This window comes from Monopterus albus, unplaced genomic scaffold, assembly GCF_001952655.1.
Source record: "Monopterus albus unplaced genomic scaffold, M_albus_1.0 scaffold72.1, whole genome shotgun sequence".
In the NCBI taxonomy this organism is placed as follows: domain Eukaryota; kingdom Metazoa; phylum Chordata; class Actinopteri; order Synbranchiformes; family Synbranchidae; genus Monopterus; species Monopterus albus.
This window is the reverse complement of record NW_018127952.1, coordinates 670,720-686,089: the sequence shown is the minus strand read 5'-3', so window position 1 is coordinate 686,089 and position 15,370 is coordinate 670,720. Positions and strand designations below refer to the sequence as shown.

Here is a 15,370-nt window from a genome sequence, read left to right as displayed (position 1 = left end):
GGTGGGTATTTTTTTTTTTTTTTTTTTTTTTTTTTTTTAATAAATGCTTCTGATGAACCACAATTCAAAAGCAATGACCGATTTTAATTAGTTAATTTTCAGTAAATTTTTATTTATTATTACTTTTGTCAGTTTCACGTTATTTCAGTGACCATTGTGAGTTTCTCTTTGTTTAACAGAAGGGTACCAACAATTTTGTCCACATCTGTACAGGGTACCAATGCTGAGCCATGTCTGCACATCACATACTGTGTTGCAAACGGGTTTCTGTTGGCAAATGCTTTATAGAGTATCAGATTTATCTTCACTGGACAACACATTAGCACTATACGGCAGCATTAATCAACAATTTAAAACATTGTTCTGCTGTTACAAATGTCAGTAAACCAAGGTGCACGGATCATTTGTAAACCACTCAACCATCAGCTTTTGGTTGACATTTGTTCTTCATCTTTTGACGTTACAGGAGTATGGGTTTTGAACCGGAAATACACAAATTTTGCATTGTTTGCACTGTTTGTTGCTTGTTAATACTGCTTATTTTGTTATATTACACAGCCTTATGCTGCTTTACTGTTTACTTGTCCCTTGCATGGGGATATGTACATACATATTGAGAGCCGATATACCAGAGTCAAATTTCTCGTGTGTCCGACACGCCTGGACAATAAAGCTGATTCTGATTCAGATTCTGAATTTGCAGAGCTCCTACCAGTTGAAATACAGTACTTTTAAATGTTAAGATGTGAATGACAGCAGCATCAGTGTAGTGTTAATCAGGCTACACACAGTGCCTTTCTGTGTATGTGTGTGTGTGTGTGTTTGTGTGTGAATATACACTCATTGGATGGCCTGACTGGCATTTCCTCCTGCCATAGGTATGGATGTTCCAGGTTATGGTGGAGTGAACAGACTTGGAGGAGGAGGTAAGGTCTCTCCTACTTTTGGCTTTTTCCTGTAAAAGACCATTGTCTAAATCACGCTGTTCAAACCTGATGCTACTTTTCAACAGGGGTGAGTGGTGGTGGTGGTGGTGGTGGTGGCGGAGGCGGCGGCTTCGGGGGTATGGATAGTTTGGGCAACATGGGTGGCTTTGGAGGGAGAGACATGGGTCCAGTTGGCAGAATGGGAGGTAAGTGAAAATATTCACCCTTGCTCAGCCAAGATTAGGTTAATTGTTTTGCATGTGAGATGCACCATTTATGTTACTGGCGATGTAAGTCTGTGGTTCCATCTTTGTGTGTGTGTGTGTGTTGAGATATGTACCGGTCAGGAATGGGTGGAATGGATCGGGACTTTGGTCACAGTGACATGTCAATGAATCGAGGATTTGGGGATTCTTTTGGAGGAATGGGTAAGTGATACCCTTACCCTGCATTCCTTTCACACTAACACCACACAGTAGAGGTTATACACATTTCTTTTATGCAGCCTGGCGTTATGATGCTGTTCCTCTTTTATAGGCTGACTGTTTCTGTGTTTATTGTTGTGGTGTTAGGGTCTAATCTGCACCAACTCTCACTCTCTTTAGGTGGAGGTTTTGGAGGAGGCATGGGCAGTGGTGGCATGGGGCACATGGGTACTGGATTAGGTACATGAGATATTCCATCCGCTGTTATATGTATCAGTTCTTCCCCTATAGATAACACATTAGCTTTGGAGGTCCTTTTAAGCTTGCTCTCTAGCAGAACCTTTATATTATGCCTCTGCGCCTGTGATAGCAGCGTACCAAGCATTTTCATCTGTATTCCTGTCTGGAGTATGAAGTGTAATAAAGACTGTATGTCTGTACATATGGACGTGCTCAGCTAGAGCTTCACTGAACAGGTCAGACATGGTTGTTTGGAGCTGAAGTTAACCCAAGCAGCCTTCTCTTGTTGCAGCAGCACGTGAAATCCACCTTGCAAAGCTTGATGCGTTTTCATACTTGAACAAAGCAAGTTTCAGGTCTACAAGTAGAAATGGGTACAAAGTCTGCACCTGCTGTGTCATAGTGACAGCTCATGTTTTGAAATTATGAAATGCACCTACAGTTTTACAGTGTGTATACACACTTTAGTGTAAAGCTTTGTGCAAGATGATGAAAGGTATTGTGTTTTGTGAATAGCACTGTTTTAAATTCACATTCATATGAATCTGAGGTGAATCTTTTTAAACAGTGCTGGAACCTGCGTTTACTACTCCTTTAAAGTATACAACACGTCACTTTTGGTTGCTGCATGATTTTATGTGTGTGTGTATCTCTGCAGGTGGTGGAATGAGCAATATGTCAATGGACCGGATGGGCTCCAACTTTGATCGTTTAGGCATGTCAGGAATGGACATGAATCGTGGCTTTGGCTATGGTGGTGGTGGACAGGGCCACGTGGGTGGAGGCATGTCTGACAGAGGTTCTGGGTCCAAAGCAGGCTGTCAGATCTTTGTACGAAACGTGAGTGCGTGCAGAGTGAGAAATCTTAACTAGAACCATCTCTAATTTAATGACTTATTATTAATATATTCATTTTCTCTGTGCCTTGATGCCCTGTTTGATGTGTGTTAATGATAGTTAATTATACTGTAAATGAGTAGTTCATGGGATTGTTTAGATGAATCAGCTGGTACTGTGCTTCAGAGCAGAGCATATTTTCCTCTTGAATTATGGCACATTTGTACATTACTATTGGTGCACTCATCTTTATTTTGCATGTCATATTTGAATGCCTAGTCTCATCATGTGAATTCTGACATGTGTGAACTGAATTATAACTATTTGTACTGTTACAGCTGTCCTATGATCTTACATGGCAAAAGCTGAAAGAGAAGTTCAGTCACTGTGGTATGTGTCCAGTGTTGATCCAGTGTTTACTGTTGATGCATTACCTTTACATTGATGCAAAAACTTTACATTCAACATGTCACTCAAACAGAAAGCCAGTCAAATGCCAGAAACACAGGCTTTAATTTGTTCTACACTGTGTGACACATTGTGGTTTCAGAATCCATTCATCACTCATTCTTGTGTCCTGCAGGCCAGGTAATGTTTGCAGAGATCAAGATGGAGAATGGGAAGTCAAAGGGGTGTGGAACAGTGAGATTTGACTCTCCAGAGAGTGCTGAGAAGGCCTGTAGGATGATGAATGGAACCAAGATCAACGGCCGAGAGGTGGATGTTCGTATAGATCGCAATGCCTAGAGCTTTTGTAAAAGTCATGCTAACACACTTCCACATTCAGCCCTCTTGCCAATGCTGTTTTGTTTTGTTTTAAAAACAGTCATATCTCCATGTGTCCAATGTTTCATAGTTTTTTGTTTATATATATATATATATACACACTACATATTACATAGTATGTTTGTTTTGTAAACCCTTTTAATTTGTCAGGTAAAACATTTTAATTTGTCAGGCAGTTTATTTGAACAAATAAACTTTTTAATTTTTAAACTTGGTTGTTGTAAAATCTCCTGAAATGTAAGAGTCAAAGTTATTGTTCAGTGTGGAAACTGAAGAGGTGCTAATTAAGCACTGTTGCTCAGCGTCGCCTCAGGCTGGAAAATTCCAAATTATTCTCAAAAGTAGCAACTGGAAAAAGTGAGAATATAATGGACCCCCCCCCCCAAATCCTGTGTGGCCTCCATCCACACCGTGGAAAGCCATTTAATTAAGGACAAAGCTAAACGAGTTCAGTTCTGGATTTATTTGGTAGGTACTGTTGTGACAGCACTTCAGAATTTAATAAAATGTCTTCGTTGTATGATAACACTGATCTGGATCTGGCAAATTATGTTGGGCCAGCCTGTCCTCCACATGCACTAAAGTTTGTAAATGGGACCATGCCTCCTTGTGTTGGTATTTTTTGTTGTGTTTTTGAGCTGGTGTTACAAAATATGGCTTCAGTCCTGGGAATGTCAGAGTTTAGTCACTACACAGTCTTATGGGATTATTCCCAATAATCCCCAGCTCATAGAGGATAGACAAAGTGGCAAAGAGGATGTAGCACATGAGAGAAACCACTCCCAACTTCCAATCCAGTTTCCATCCATTAATGTGAACGGCTACAAAAAGGAAGATGATGGAAAAGAGGAGTGTGGAGGAAGTGAAGACCAGTCCTGTGCTGTTAACCTCTATGGGGTTGTTGGTATCCACAAAGGCAGTCTTGATAAACCAAGGCAGGCCCAGACAGAGCATGTCAAATACATTGGAGCCCACAATGTTGGACATGGCCATGTCAGCTTTCCCTGTTAAAAATTAACATAATTTCAGGATTTGTGTAATACTAGTAATTTCTAAAATAGATGATGGGGAAAAATAAATTGGTAAGGTGAAGCGATCAATAGTTACCACTTAAAGCTCTCAGAGAGCTCAGTGCCCACAAGTGTTTGGGCATTATTTAGGAAATGAATCACTGGTGTTGCTTAAAATGTAATGTGCTACCTTCTCTGGCCACCATCACACTGGCTATGGTGTCGGGAATACTGGTTCCAGCTGCAAGCAAAGTGAGTCCCATGACTGTATCAGGGATGAGAAGGGTCTCACCTGTGTTAAAATAATACCAACACAAAATCAGATTTACCCTCAACACAAGGCTAGGGAGAACAGCAGCTGACTGTAATTGTGGCTACAGGAGATTTTAGAAATGCATAGGTTCCAAAACCAAATTCCCCCATTAAAACCCCACCCACCTAAATAAACTTTCAATGAACCACTAAATTAAAGTATTTTTAAAAAAAAAAAAAATATATATATATACAGGTGCTGGTCATAAAATTAGAATATCATCAAAAAGTTGATTTATTTCATTAATTCCATTCAAAAAGTGAAACTTGTATATTATATCCATTCATTACACACAGACTGATATATTTCAAATGTTTATTTCTTTTAATTTTGATGATTATAACTGACAACCAATGAAAACCCCAAATTCGGTATCTCAGAAAATTAGAATATTGTGAAAAGGTTCAATATTGAAGACACCTGGTGCCACACTCTAATCAGCTATTTGACTCAAAACACCTGCAAAGGCCTTTAAATGGTGTCTCAGTCTAGTTCTGTAGGCTACACAATCATGGGGAAGACTGCTGACCTGACAGTTGTCCAAAAGACGACCATTGACACCTTGCACAAGGAGGGCAAGACACAAAAGGTCATTGCAGAAGAGGCTGGCTGTTCACAGAGCTCTGTGTCCAAGCACATTAATAGAGAGGCGAAGGGAAGGAAAAGATGTGGTAGAAAAAAGTGTACAAGCAAAAGGGATAACCGCACCCTGGAGAGGATTGTGAAACAAAACCGATTCAAAAATGTGGGGGAGATTCACAAAGAGTGGACTGCAGCTGGAGTCAGTGCTTCAAGATCCACTACGCACAGACTTATGAAAGACATGGGTTTCAGCTGTCGCATTCCTTGTGTCAAGCCACTCTTGAACAACAGACAGCGTCAGAAGCGTCTCACCTGGGCTAAAGACAAAAAGGACTGGACTGCTGCTGAGTGGTCCAAAGTCATGTTCTCTGATGAAAGTAAATTTTGCATTACCTTTGGAAATCAGGGTCCCAGAGTCTGGAGGAAGAGAGGAGAGGCACAGAATCCACGTTGCTTGAGGTCCAGTGTAAAGTTTCCACAGTCAGTGATGGTTTGGGGTGCCATGTCATCTGCTGGTGTTGGGCCACTGTGTTTTCTGAGGTCCAAGGTCAATGCAGCCGTATACCAGGAAGTTTTAGAGCACTTCATGCTTCCTGCTGCTGACCAACTTTATGGAGATGCAGATTTCATTTTCCAACAGGACTTGGCACCTGCACACAGTGCCAAACCTACCAGTACCTGGTTTAAGGACCATGGTATCCCTGTTCTTAAGTGGCCAGCAAACTCGCCTGACCTTAACCCCATAGAAAATCTATGGGGTATTGTGAAGAGGAAGATGCGATATGCCAGACCCAACAATGCAGAAGAGCTGAAGGCCACTATCAGAGCAACCTGGGCTCTCGTAACACCTGAGCAGTGCCACAGACTGATCGACTCCATGCCACGCCGCATTGCTGCAGTAATTCAGGCAAAAGGAGCCCCAACTAAGTATTGAGTGCTGTACATGCTCATACTTTTCATGTTCATACTTTTCAGTTGGCCAAGATTTCTAAAAATCCTTTCTTTGTATTGGTATTCAGTAATATTCTAATTTTCTGAGATACCGAATTTGGGGTTTTCATTAGTTGTCAGTTATAATCATCACAATTAAAGTGGAGTTTGCATGTTCTCCCCGTGCTTGCGTGGGTTCTCTCCGGGTACTCCGGCTTCCTCCCACAGTCCAAAGACATGCAGCTTAGGTTGGTTTGTGATTCTAAATTGCCCCCAAGAGTGAGTATGTGTTGTTGTTTATCTACATGTTTGTGACCTGTCCAGGGTGTACCCCGCCTCTTGCCCAGCGTCAGCTGGGATTGGCTCCAGTCCCTATTCAGGAATAAGTGGGATGGATGGATGTAATCTCAGTAGCTTGTTGCTTAAAATCAGTCAAATGTAGTGTAAACAACCTAGAATAAACCTTACAAATCCTGACAGGAAATGTGTGTGTGATCCTTACATCATCCCACAAATTCCCTGAAATATTACAAAAGACATATGTGTTCCCTTACTGGTAGCTATAACTGCAAACACCATATGTTTAAGCCGTACCTGCTCAGTCCCATGCCTGCTCTTTCATAAGATTCTCCCTGCATGTGAGTCTGTCTGATGACTACGGGATAATAACCTCATTATACTCGAGTAGAACTACCATCGTCACATGATGAAGTTGTCTTTTTTGCCTGATCCAAAGACAGTTTGATAGTATACATTTCTGGCGCAGATGTGGGGTAAAGCTGTTTCAGAATCTGTGCCCATGGGTAGTTCTGTGTACACCCAGGGCTCACATGACTCTTCCTTAGGGGTGGAGCAGGCTGTAATCCTGCTGGGTAGGCACATGGCCCACTGGAGTTACAATAACCCCCCTCTTAACCCTCCAGGACAATGGCATCTCAGGAATTATCCAGCAGACAAACATGTGATTCTGCTCTGCAAGCCAGACATTCTTCTTGTAAGTTTCAAACACTGGTGATCTACAAAGGCACTATAACCTGGTGTGTGATGGGTTGATTTACACCTGCAACTAAACTAAAAAACACAGAAAAAAAGTCACATTTCCACAAGATCATTATAGAATGCAAAGTTAAAACGATCTTACCTACAACAGTGACCATCCACACCAGTATGTATGTGAACCCTGATATCCAAACAGCAGACATGATGAAGGTTACCATGAACCACGGCTTCCAGAACCTTCTCCTGCAGTCAGGGATGCTCAAGAAAAGCAGAGTGATGATGGGCAGAGACAGAACCCAGAGGATTCGTTTCATGTCACTCTCTGGCACAGCAAACACACTTTTGTGCTCTGCTGGAAAACAAACCAATAAACATGTTGATTTGTATCACACCGTCTGGGGTCACGAACATGTCGTGTTTTAAAATACAGGAAATCAGTGCACTTGTATCACTAATCAGAGGGTTTTTTTAACCTTCAGGAATGTCACTGAGGCCGTGCAGGCTGAGAGACAGGTGAGAGTATCCTGAGTCATCCCGGAAGATTCCACTGTCTGTTCTGGAGCGACAGTGGACTCGCAGACTGGCATCATCGGTCCAGCCCATCAGAGGCTGTGTCTCAGTCTTCTCATCAGATCCTTTACCCAGACAGGTGCAGCAAGGGCTCAGCTTCCTCAGGACAAACTCACTGATGCGAAGGTCAAAACACAGAATCACAATGTAGATGCCATAGACAAGCAGCAGACAGGCAGCGTCATACCTGTAAACAAAACGTACAGTGTGAGCATTAAGATTCATTTATGAATTTGAGGACAGAAGTAAGTGGAGAATATTCTAGTCAAATTACTAAGAGATTCCTAGATCATTCAGCCAAAATCCATTGGCCTACTTCAGAAAATGGAACTTACTCAGGTACCATTTGAGCAAATGTAAACAGGTGGACCTTGCTTTTAGATTTGCCACAGAAAACATACAGAATATACATTACCTCAAAAAGGCTTCTATGTCACTAGATTCAGGAGATAATTTGGAAACAAATGTTCTTCGGCTTTTATCGCTCTTGGCCTTTCATGATCAAAGCTGTGCTCTTTGACACTTGGCACTATTTTATGACCAACATTAAGCCATTCCAGTACACTTGGAAATCTTTCATAAACAACGAATGCCACTGCAACTACTGAGTTTATGATAGGATATTTTTATAAGTTAATGGCCATTTATTGCCCTGTGCTCTCAGTGCAGTTATTATCAGTGAGTCCCAGTGCTGCACTGCATAGTTGTTTTTCATTTGTTCCTCTCAGTGTCACAAAACAATAAACGGGTGTATTTGACATTGGCTTTTACAACCTTCTATCATGTAGGTGGTATAAGGTCTTGAAGATCATGTAAGCGTTTGCCAGTGTTATGTCAGTGCACAAAAATACACTCACCAGTACACCTTGTTATCAGAAATTATTCCAATTACAGCAGCAACACTGATGCCATATACCAGGCAGTCCCTGAACAGTGGCCAACAGGTGAGATGCCCTGCCTGATAAAAGAAAAGAAGTTTGACATCTTATTCAACACAATATATTTGTTGCTGTTGTTAGTAGCTGGGCAATCTTTGTCTGAATATTGTGGCAACGTACCATAGAGGCCAAGAGTCCACATGCAGCACAGATCCCCAGCAGGTTGTAGACTGCTGATCCCACTATCGTGCTGACCCCAATGTTTCCCTTTGTCACAAACACACCTAACACACATAAACAACACATTGACCACAGAAATATTGTGGAAGCACTGGTGAAAAGTAAGAGTACATGTCAGGAGAGCTAATAAGGTCCTGAGAGGAAAAAAAAAGTCCTAATCATAGGCCACAGGCTTTCTGTTGCCATATGGTGGTGAAGTCACTGCTCATCAGGCTGGGAAGGGACACAGTGGCAGTGATGAAGATGCTGGTATCATTAACATTGTCCTTTCTTTGTTATACTAATGCATGATTACCCAGAAAGGCTGTGACCAGTTCCGGTGCAGAACTCCCAGCTGCCATAAACGTGGCTCCGGCTACATCCTGAGACAGTCCCAGACCTGTGAGAGACATAAGAAGCACCACAAAGTAACAGAACAACCTGATGACATACACTACACAGTACCATAAACTACAATATCGCCATGTCTGTATGGGACTATATTAGTTTACAATTATTTAATGGATAAATCAGTCAACTGTCAGAAAATTGTTCAACAATTTTGATAATACATTAATTTTTGTAAAAAGCAAAGAGGCTGAAGATTTGCTTATTCCACTTTCCAAATATATGTTGCTTTTCTCTCTTTCATACTTTTTTTGTAAATATAATTTGACCTTCATGACCCGAATCACCACACAGATATTGTGGACCTGCAGATATTTCATGTCACTTACGTTCACTGATCACTTCTAAGGATGGCAGAAAGTAATCATCGCAGACAACTGCGACAGCCAAAAGCATGTAGAAAATAATCATAAAATAAATGATGAGCCCTCCATCCTTCCTCTCCTGCACTGTGAAGAATCCTTCAGGAAACTCAGAGGACTGTGGTGAGATGCACTCTGTCTCATTCTCTGAAGAGGGAGGACAGACAAACACATACATGTTTGTTTTCAGCGTTCAAGACTTATCCTGACCTTAACTGTAACCACTGCTTGCCTAACCCTAACCCTTCACCTAGCCTTAAAGTAAATCGTTACCCTAAAGTTAAACGATTTACAAGGTGGAGACCAGCATCTGGTCCCCACCCCACTTACTCCTCACAGTGTGAGTGTGTGTAAACAGGTTTTGGTCCCCACAGTGTGAGTAGTACCACACACACACACATGCACACACTGCTAAGTGGTCATAGCTGTCATAACCTGCCACCCTGGAGCTCTGCACTGAGATAGTTTGAACTCTTAATGGTAATTACACTGTGTTTCATGCCAAAATGAGAACCAGTAGCAAAAAGCAAACACTGTCACAGTTGCTGAGCCAGAAATTGATTACTCCCACTCTGTAAAACACAAGGCAGTCACATTTATAATGACACATTGGCTATTTTGATTCATATTTGACAGATTTGATTAATAAAACAAACCTCTCTTGGAATACTCTGAGTGATTTAATGGACAACAAAGTTAGCTTCAGCTCAAGGGAAAAATAAACGGAATGTTATTACAACATTAACATTTCACAGGTTGTTTTCCCCACATGTAAGACTAAAACTGCAACTATGAGACAATAGATAGTCCAGCAAATGGTATACAGTGCAGCTCTTTGTTTAAGGGATTAGAAAATTATATGGCCTATAGAGGCTTTATTTGTTATATACAAATAACATGAAGAGCAGGCATATGGGTTTTGATCTAGGCCTTGTCAGATGTGGACCAGTTTGGGAGAAAAAGAGAGAAATTGCTCTTTTTGTGTTTTTATAGAATATTTTGTAAATATGAAACTGGATGTTAAGGCTTTAAATAGGATGTTCACAGCAATAAGTGTTGCAAAAATCGGCGAATCTGTCGCTCAGTGTTGTGAATATGATTTCCTTTAAGCTTCCCCAGGCCTGCATGCTTCAGCAATGTAGACACACTATAAAGTAAGCAAAATCACACAGTATGATTTCCACATAAGATTTTCTTACCTAGATCCCGACGCACCCTGACAGAGTGGGATTCCTGAGCTGTCTTTGCTGTAAATGACACAAGATGGACCATGCAAAACAAAAATATTACAAATCCCAAAAAGTAAGGTATAAAATGTTTTCTCTTCTTCTTCTGCAGAGCTTCAACTTCATTCATTGTCATTTGAGTAAATAAGGTGAACCTAGCGATTACTCTACTGAGCCATGTGTCTTTTTGAAATTTACAGAAATGAAATGTGGGCTGGAGCTGCTTGGAAGCACTGCATCTAACACCACACTGCCACTGTGAGCTGCAAGGGGTGAGCTTATAGAGGGAATAAAGCAAAAAAAATTGGGAGGGGGTCACGAGTTGCGAGTCAGCTTGAACTCCTCCAGCCTGAGGCACATCAGAGTTGTAATTCAAGATAAACTCACCTTAAGTTTATTCAGTTCTACTGCATTTAAAATGTGGAAAATTATCCATTGTTCTTTTGTAGTAACAGAAATAAAACACTAAATCACATGTGCATTAAAGACCCGAGTCTGCAGGTTAGAAAAGCCTTTCACATTAAAGCTTTGAAAACTTATCTGCTGGAGACATAGGAGGCTTAATACATAATAAACCTTCATGTTTATTAGTGGCTACAAATTTGGAGTGCTATTAACTAAAAAGGGACTTATGGGATTGTTAAAGAGTAGGGTCCACTAATTTAATAGGGTTTTGTTAGGCTATTACAGTTAGCCTATATGCTTTTTCTGGTAAACCTGACTGTGATCAGTGCTTAGATTCATGTTAAGAGAGAGAGAATAATCTACATAAAGGTTTTCAATCCTGTTTCAGAATTTCTTAAAAACAGTCATGGGTTTATTCTATATATGTTTCTTATATTTACAGTAAGTTTTCTTTGTAAATATCATACTCAGCCTGTGTGTGTCCATCTGCTGGTTATATATAATCCAACATCATCTGTGGATAGATGTTTGATGTTTATAATAATTACTGACCATCATACATTTACATTAATACACTCAATTTATATGTGCAGCATGTTTGTACAAGATATACAAATCTGTTTATAACCCTATAGCAGACACTGAGATCTGTTTGTGTCATCTCATCTTGTCTGACAGATAACACTGGAGATCAGGAAGGGGGGCGATTACAGAATCCCTACGTGGATTATCATTGGGAGTATGTTGGGAGGGCTCTTGTTGTTGGCCCTGCTCAGTCTCGCTCTGTGGAAGGTAAGTCACAGTGTCGTGCACCGGTATTATTCATGCTGGGTTTAGCTACAGCCACCAGTAGCAGTTTTGTTCTCTTACCAAACACGTTACCTTGTGTCGTCATAATAATTAGCTTTTTACAGATGTATATGTAGTAACAGATCAGAGGCAGCTGTAATAAGAAAAAATGGCCAAGACCCATAAGGTTGCACCTACTGCATAGTACAGTACCACTATATAGCCATAGCAGTACTTCAGTGTAGGGTGAGACTGCCACCTCCTGGTAGAGGATGAAGCAATGCAAACATCCATCCATCCATCCATTAGCTAGCCTATCCCAGCTGACTCTGGGTGGGAGGAGGGGTACACCCCGGACAGGATGGCAGTCTATCATAGGGCTTTAAACAGCTAAGTCTAAAAAATGATGTGAAGAATATAAGCAGCCTCACATTCATGGTCAACACAGGAGCCGTTCACAGAAACACAGTAACTCTAAGCGATCATCAGTTGTCATGCTTTTCTTTGGGGCCAAGCTCTGGGATAGAACTGCTCAGGTTCACAATAAAGCTGTCGGCCTCCTATCACACTGTGTAAATATATATATTTTAAAATCACAGCCTGTGCTTTTCCTGCTTTGACATGTCAGAATATCTACTGGAACATTGGCTAGGAGGAGTAAAATAATCAAAGTATAGTCAGTTTGTTGGCTGTAGCTCAGGCAATAGAGCAGGTCAGCCTTTAACCACAACACTGGTGATTTGATCCTCCGTCGTGTCCACCTGTCAAAGTGCCCTTGAGGATAAGCGTAAGTCACGTTAAACTAAAGTATCTGCCAAATGAATAGAATGTAAAAAGGGGGAAGTAGAGAGAAAACATACACAAGTAATAGTTTCACCTCAGTCATAAACTGCCTGATAAATTGTTGCTGTTTCCTCTGGTGCCACCATGAGCTGGACATGTTTCAGCAGCCATTAGATGGACCTCCATGCAATGCAGGGCTGCAAGTAACTATTATTTTCATTATTGTTTTGATTATTCACTTAATCATATCATGAATGAAAAAGTCTAAAACATCTGAAAATAGTGGAACATTTTCCCAGAGTCCATTGTGACATCTTCAGAAATCATTTTGATCAGTCAACAGTCTGAAGCACAAAGACATTAAATGAATTTTTACAGAAGACCAACAGCAGCAAATATTCAGTAGGTATTTTCTGACTATTTGTTTAGGCGTTAAAGAAATTTGGTCCATAGATCTATTGTCCAAACAGGATGTATTCAGTATACATACAGCCTCACAGAGCAGCTATTAGTCTTGTTCATTTTAGCTTAAGAGTAGATTTGAAGGATATGAAGGAATGAATAAATAAATAAAGATTGAATAGTGCCATGTTGGCCTCTGAAGCTGCAACATTTCATCATGTGTAATTTCTCTCTGTGTTTGACTGCTCTCCCACCCAGCTTGGCTTCTTCAGGAGACAGAAGCGGAGAGATGAAGATGAGCAGGAGGTCAATGGGAAAGTGGCAGAGGAACGGTAACGCAGGCTGAGGGCCCCCAGCAGACACCTTTTCCACAGGGGACCCGACACTCAGGGACCAACCCACCTCCCTCTGCTCCCAGACACCACAATGGCACCATGTAGACAGCTCTGCATGATAGCTGAAGCAAGGCATGTTCAGTGCACTGGATCTGTCCCACACCACGACCTCTGACCCTTAGAGTAGGCACTGTCACACTCACTTAGCGTTCCTGCACTGTTGCGACATTAGGGCCTTCTTTGTGTATGTATTTCACTGCCGTCCCCTCGATGCCGTCCCTTCACAGACCATCAGGGGGTTGTTGTTTTCTTGGCTTCAGGTTGGAACTGGTAGTTTTCAAGTGGTTTGACCATTTGAAAAGACTAAAGCTTGATTTATCTATTCCAGGTTAAAGCTTTGATTACATCTCTGTTTATTAAACAAGTTCAGATTTTCAGTAGTGACTTCCTTTTTTCCATCTACATGCTAAAAACTACAGTAAAAACTGCTTCACCAAGTCTTTGTCCTGCACTTTGAAACAACTAAAAGACTCATGCTAGAACACCTGAGAGACCATCCTTGTTTATAGACTGTAAGCATGTCAGGCTGGTGCAAGACCACGAAGTTCTTTTAAAACCATTTAAAAGAATTTTTTAAATAATTAGGAAAGCTGGCAGGCAAGCACTTTAAAACAGGTGTAATGTGTTCTCTTCCTGGTCCTCCCTGGTCAGCACTTGGAAAGCAGAATTTTGAACCAATTGCAACAGATTTATAATTTTTTTTGGGTAGACCACAGATAAGAGCATTACAATAGTCCAGTCTGCTGGAAATAAAAGTGTGTTTTAATCTCTCTATGCCAGTCTGGGAGGGAAATATTCTCCTGATGATAAAAACAGATTTGTTGAGCTGGCTGAAAGCTCCTAAACCGTCTGTCCCGGCTGCAGCTTTTTGTCACCGCCCCCTGCTCCAGGCGATATGCAGTACATCTCAAACGAGCTGATCTGCTCCCCCCTCGAGATGTTTCCCCCCCTGGGTGGTTATGGTCAGGATAAGTTTAGCGCTCAGGTTAGGTTAGGGGAAACACACCTCCACGGGGGCACATACAGTATCTCGCCCGGCGTTATGCGGACAGCAGGCCTGTTTGGACATGCCCCAGGTGTTCCCTAGATCCACACACCGGTGAACGTGTACGCGCTTCAACACACTTATGCGCTCAGGAGACATTAAACTGATGGACAGTTTATTTTCACTGCAGAGAGAGCCCTGCATGCGTAGGTGAGTTGCTTATTTTATTATATTTTTACTATTTAGGCTTATGTATTTGATTGATCTGCCTTAAACTGTGAATGTTGCGTACAAATGAGGTTAAATGAATGCAGAACACTGAACATGATTTAATGAAGATTAGACAAATAAGCTAATTAATTCCCCAAAAAGATTACTTGGCATGTTGATTGCATGTGACCCAGCACATCAGTCATATTAAAGTGAAAAGAGGTAAACGATAGAAATGGTCAGGAGTGAACAGAGGGAGGCTGACCACTTTCCCCAGAATCTACTCCCGAATCTTGGTATTTAACGCCAATTCTGGTAAAACTTTTTAAATTGTCAAATAATAGGCGGCAGTGAGTAATTGGCGCCCCCTTGTGGTATAATCAGATTGTGAGTCATCCTGTACTTTTGACGTTATGAAACTGTGCGATCATCCTGGGTGTCATCATGGAAATCCACCCTGTTTGACAGCCATAAGTAAATAAGTAAGTAAGTCATTATGAAATAATGATCACATGGAATCAATGCTACAAATTCTAACAAAAATAACTAAAACTATGTAATAACATTCACTTTATAGCTCAGTGAAAATTGATGAAACATTATGTCATCCTAATTCTTTTCACAGTAGGTAATTTATATTTAGTTCCATAAGCTTTTCCCCCCAAAATATCATTCTTATAAAATTATATT

The 15,370-nt window shown here is 41.1% G+C and overlaps 2 protein-coding genes across 3 annotated transcripts in view; one reads left to right on the top strand and one right to left on the bottom strand.

Annotated features, from left to right (window-relative positions):
• Positions 1-3,338, top strand: part of myef2 (myelin expression factor 2) — a 9,411-nt gene extending 6,073 nt beyond the window's left edge. Inside the window, exons 11-17 of one of the 2 annotated variants that reach the window (XM_020605857.1) lie at positions 879-926; positions 1,013-1,132; positions 1,259-1,354; positions 1,532-1,591; positions 2,250-2,431; positions 2,767-2,818; positions 3,012-3,338. In XM_020605857.1, the coding sequence (XP_020461513.1) occupies positions 879-926; positions 1,013-1,132; positions 1,259-1,354; positions 1,532-1,591; positions 2,250-2,431; positions 2,767-2,818; positions 3,012-3,175 (722 nt within the window). In that variant the 3' untranslated portion in view covers positions 3,176-3,338. The remainder of the gene's footprint in view (positions 1-878; positions 927-1,012; positions 1,133-1,258; positions 1,355-1,531; positions 1,592-2,249; positions 2,432-2,766; positions 2,819-3,011) is intronic. The other variant, XM_020605858.1, reaches the window with a different exon arrangement.
• Positions 3,339-3,395: 57 nt separating this feature from the next.
• Positions 3,396-10,841, bottom strand: slc24a5 (solute carrier family 24 member 5). Its single transcript, XM_020605723.1, has 9 exons — positions 10,685-10,841; positions 9,453-9,632; positions 9,032-9,115; positions 8,677-8,780; positions 8,476-8,576; positions 7,522-7,805; positions 7,191-7,397; positions 4,415-4,516; positions 3,396-4,218 (listed from the first exon to the last, which is right to left on the bottom strand). Exons 1-9 carry the CDS (start codon positions 10,839-10,841, stop codon positions 3,896-3,898), a joined length of 1,542 nt encoding a protein of 513 aa, XP_020461379.1. The 3' UTR covers positions 3,396-3,895.
• Between the last annotated feature and the right edge of the window lie 4,529 nt (positions 10,842-15,370).

Excerpts from the sequence above, each read along its gene's own strand:
- slc24a5 (XM_020605723.1), bottom strand. The coding sequence starts at position 10,841 with ATGAATGAAGTTGAAGCTCTGCAGAAGAAGAAGAGAAAACATTTTATA. Across the intron at positions 9,116-9,452 it reads CTTAGAAGTGATCAGTGAAC|GTCTGGGACTGTCTCAGGAT; the intron begins GTAAGTGACATG and ends TGTCTCTCACAG. Across the intron at positions 7,398-7,521 it reads CCTCAGTGACATTCCTGAAG|AGCACAAAAGTGTGTTTGCT; the intron begins GTTAAAAAAACC and ends GTTTTCCAGCAG.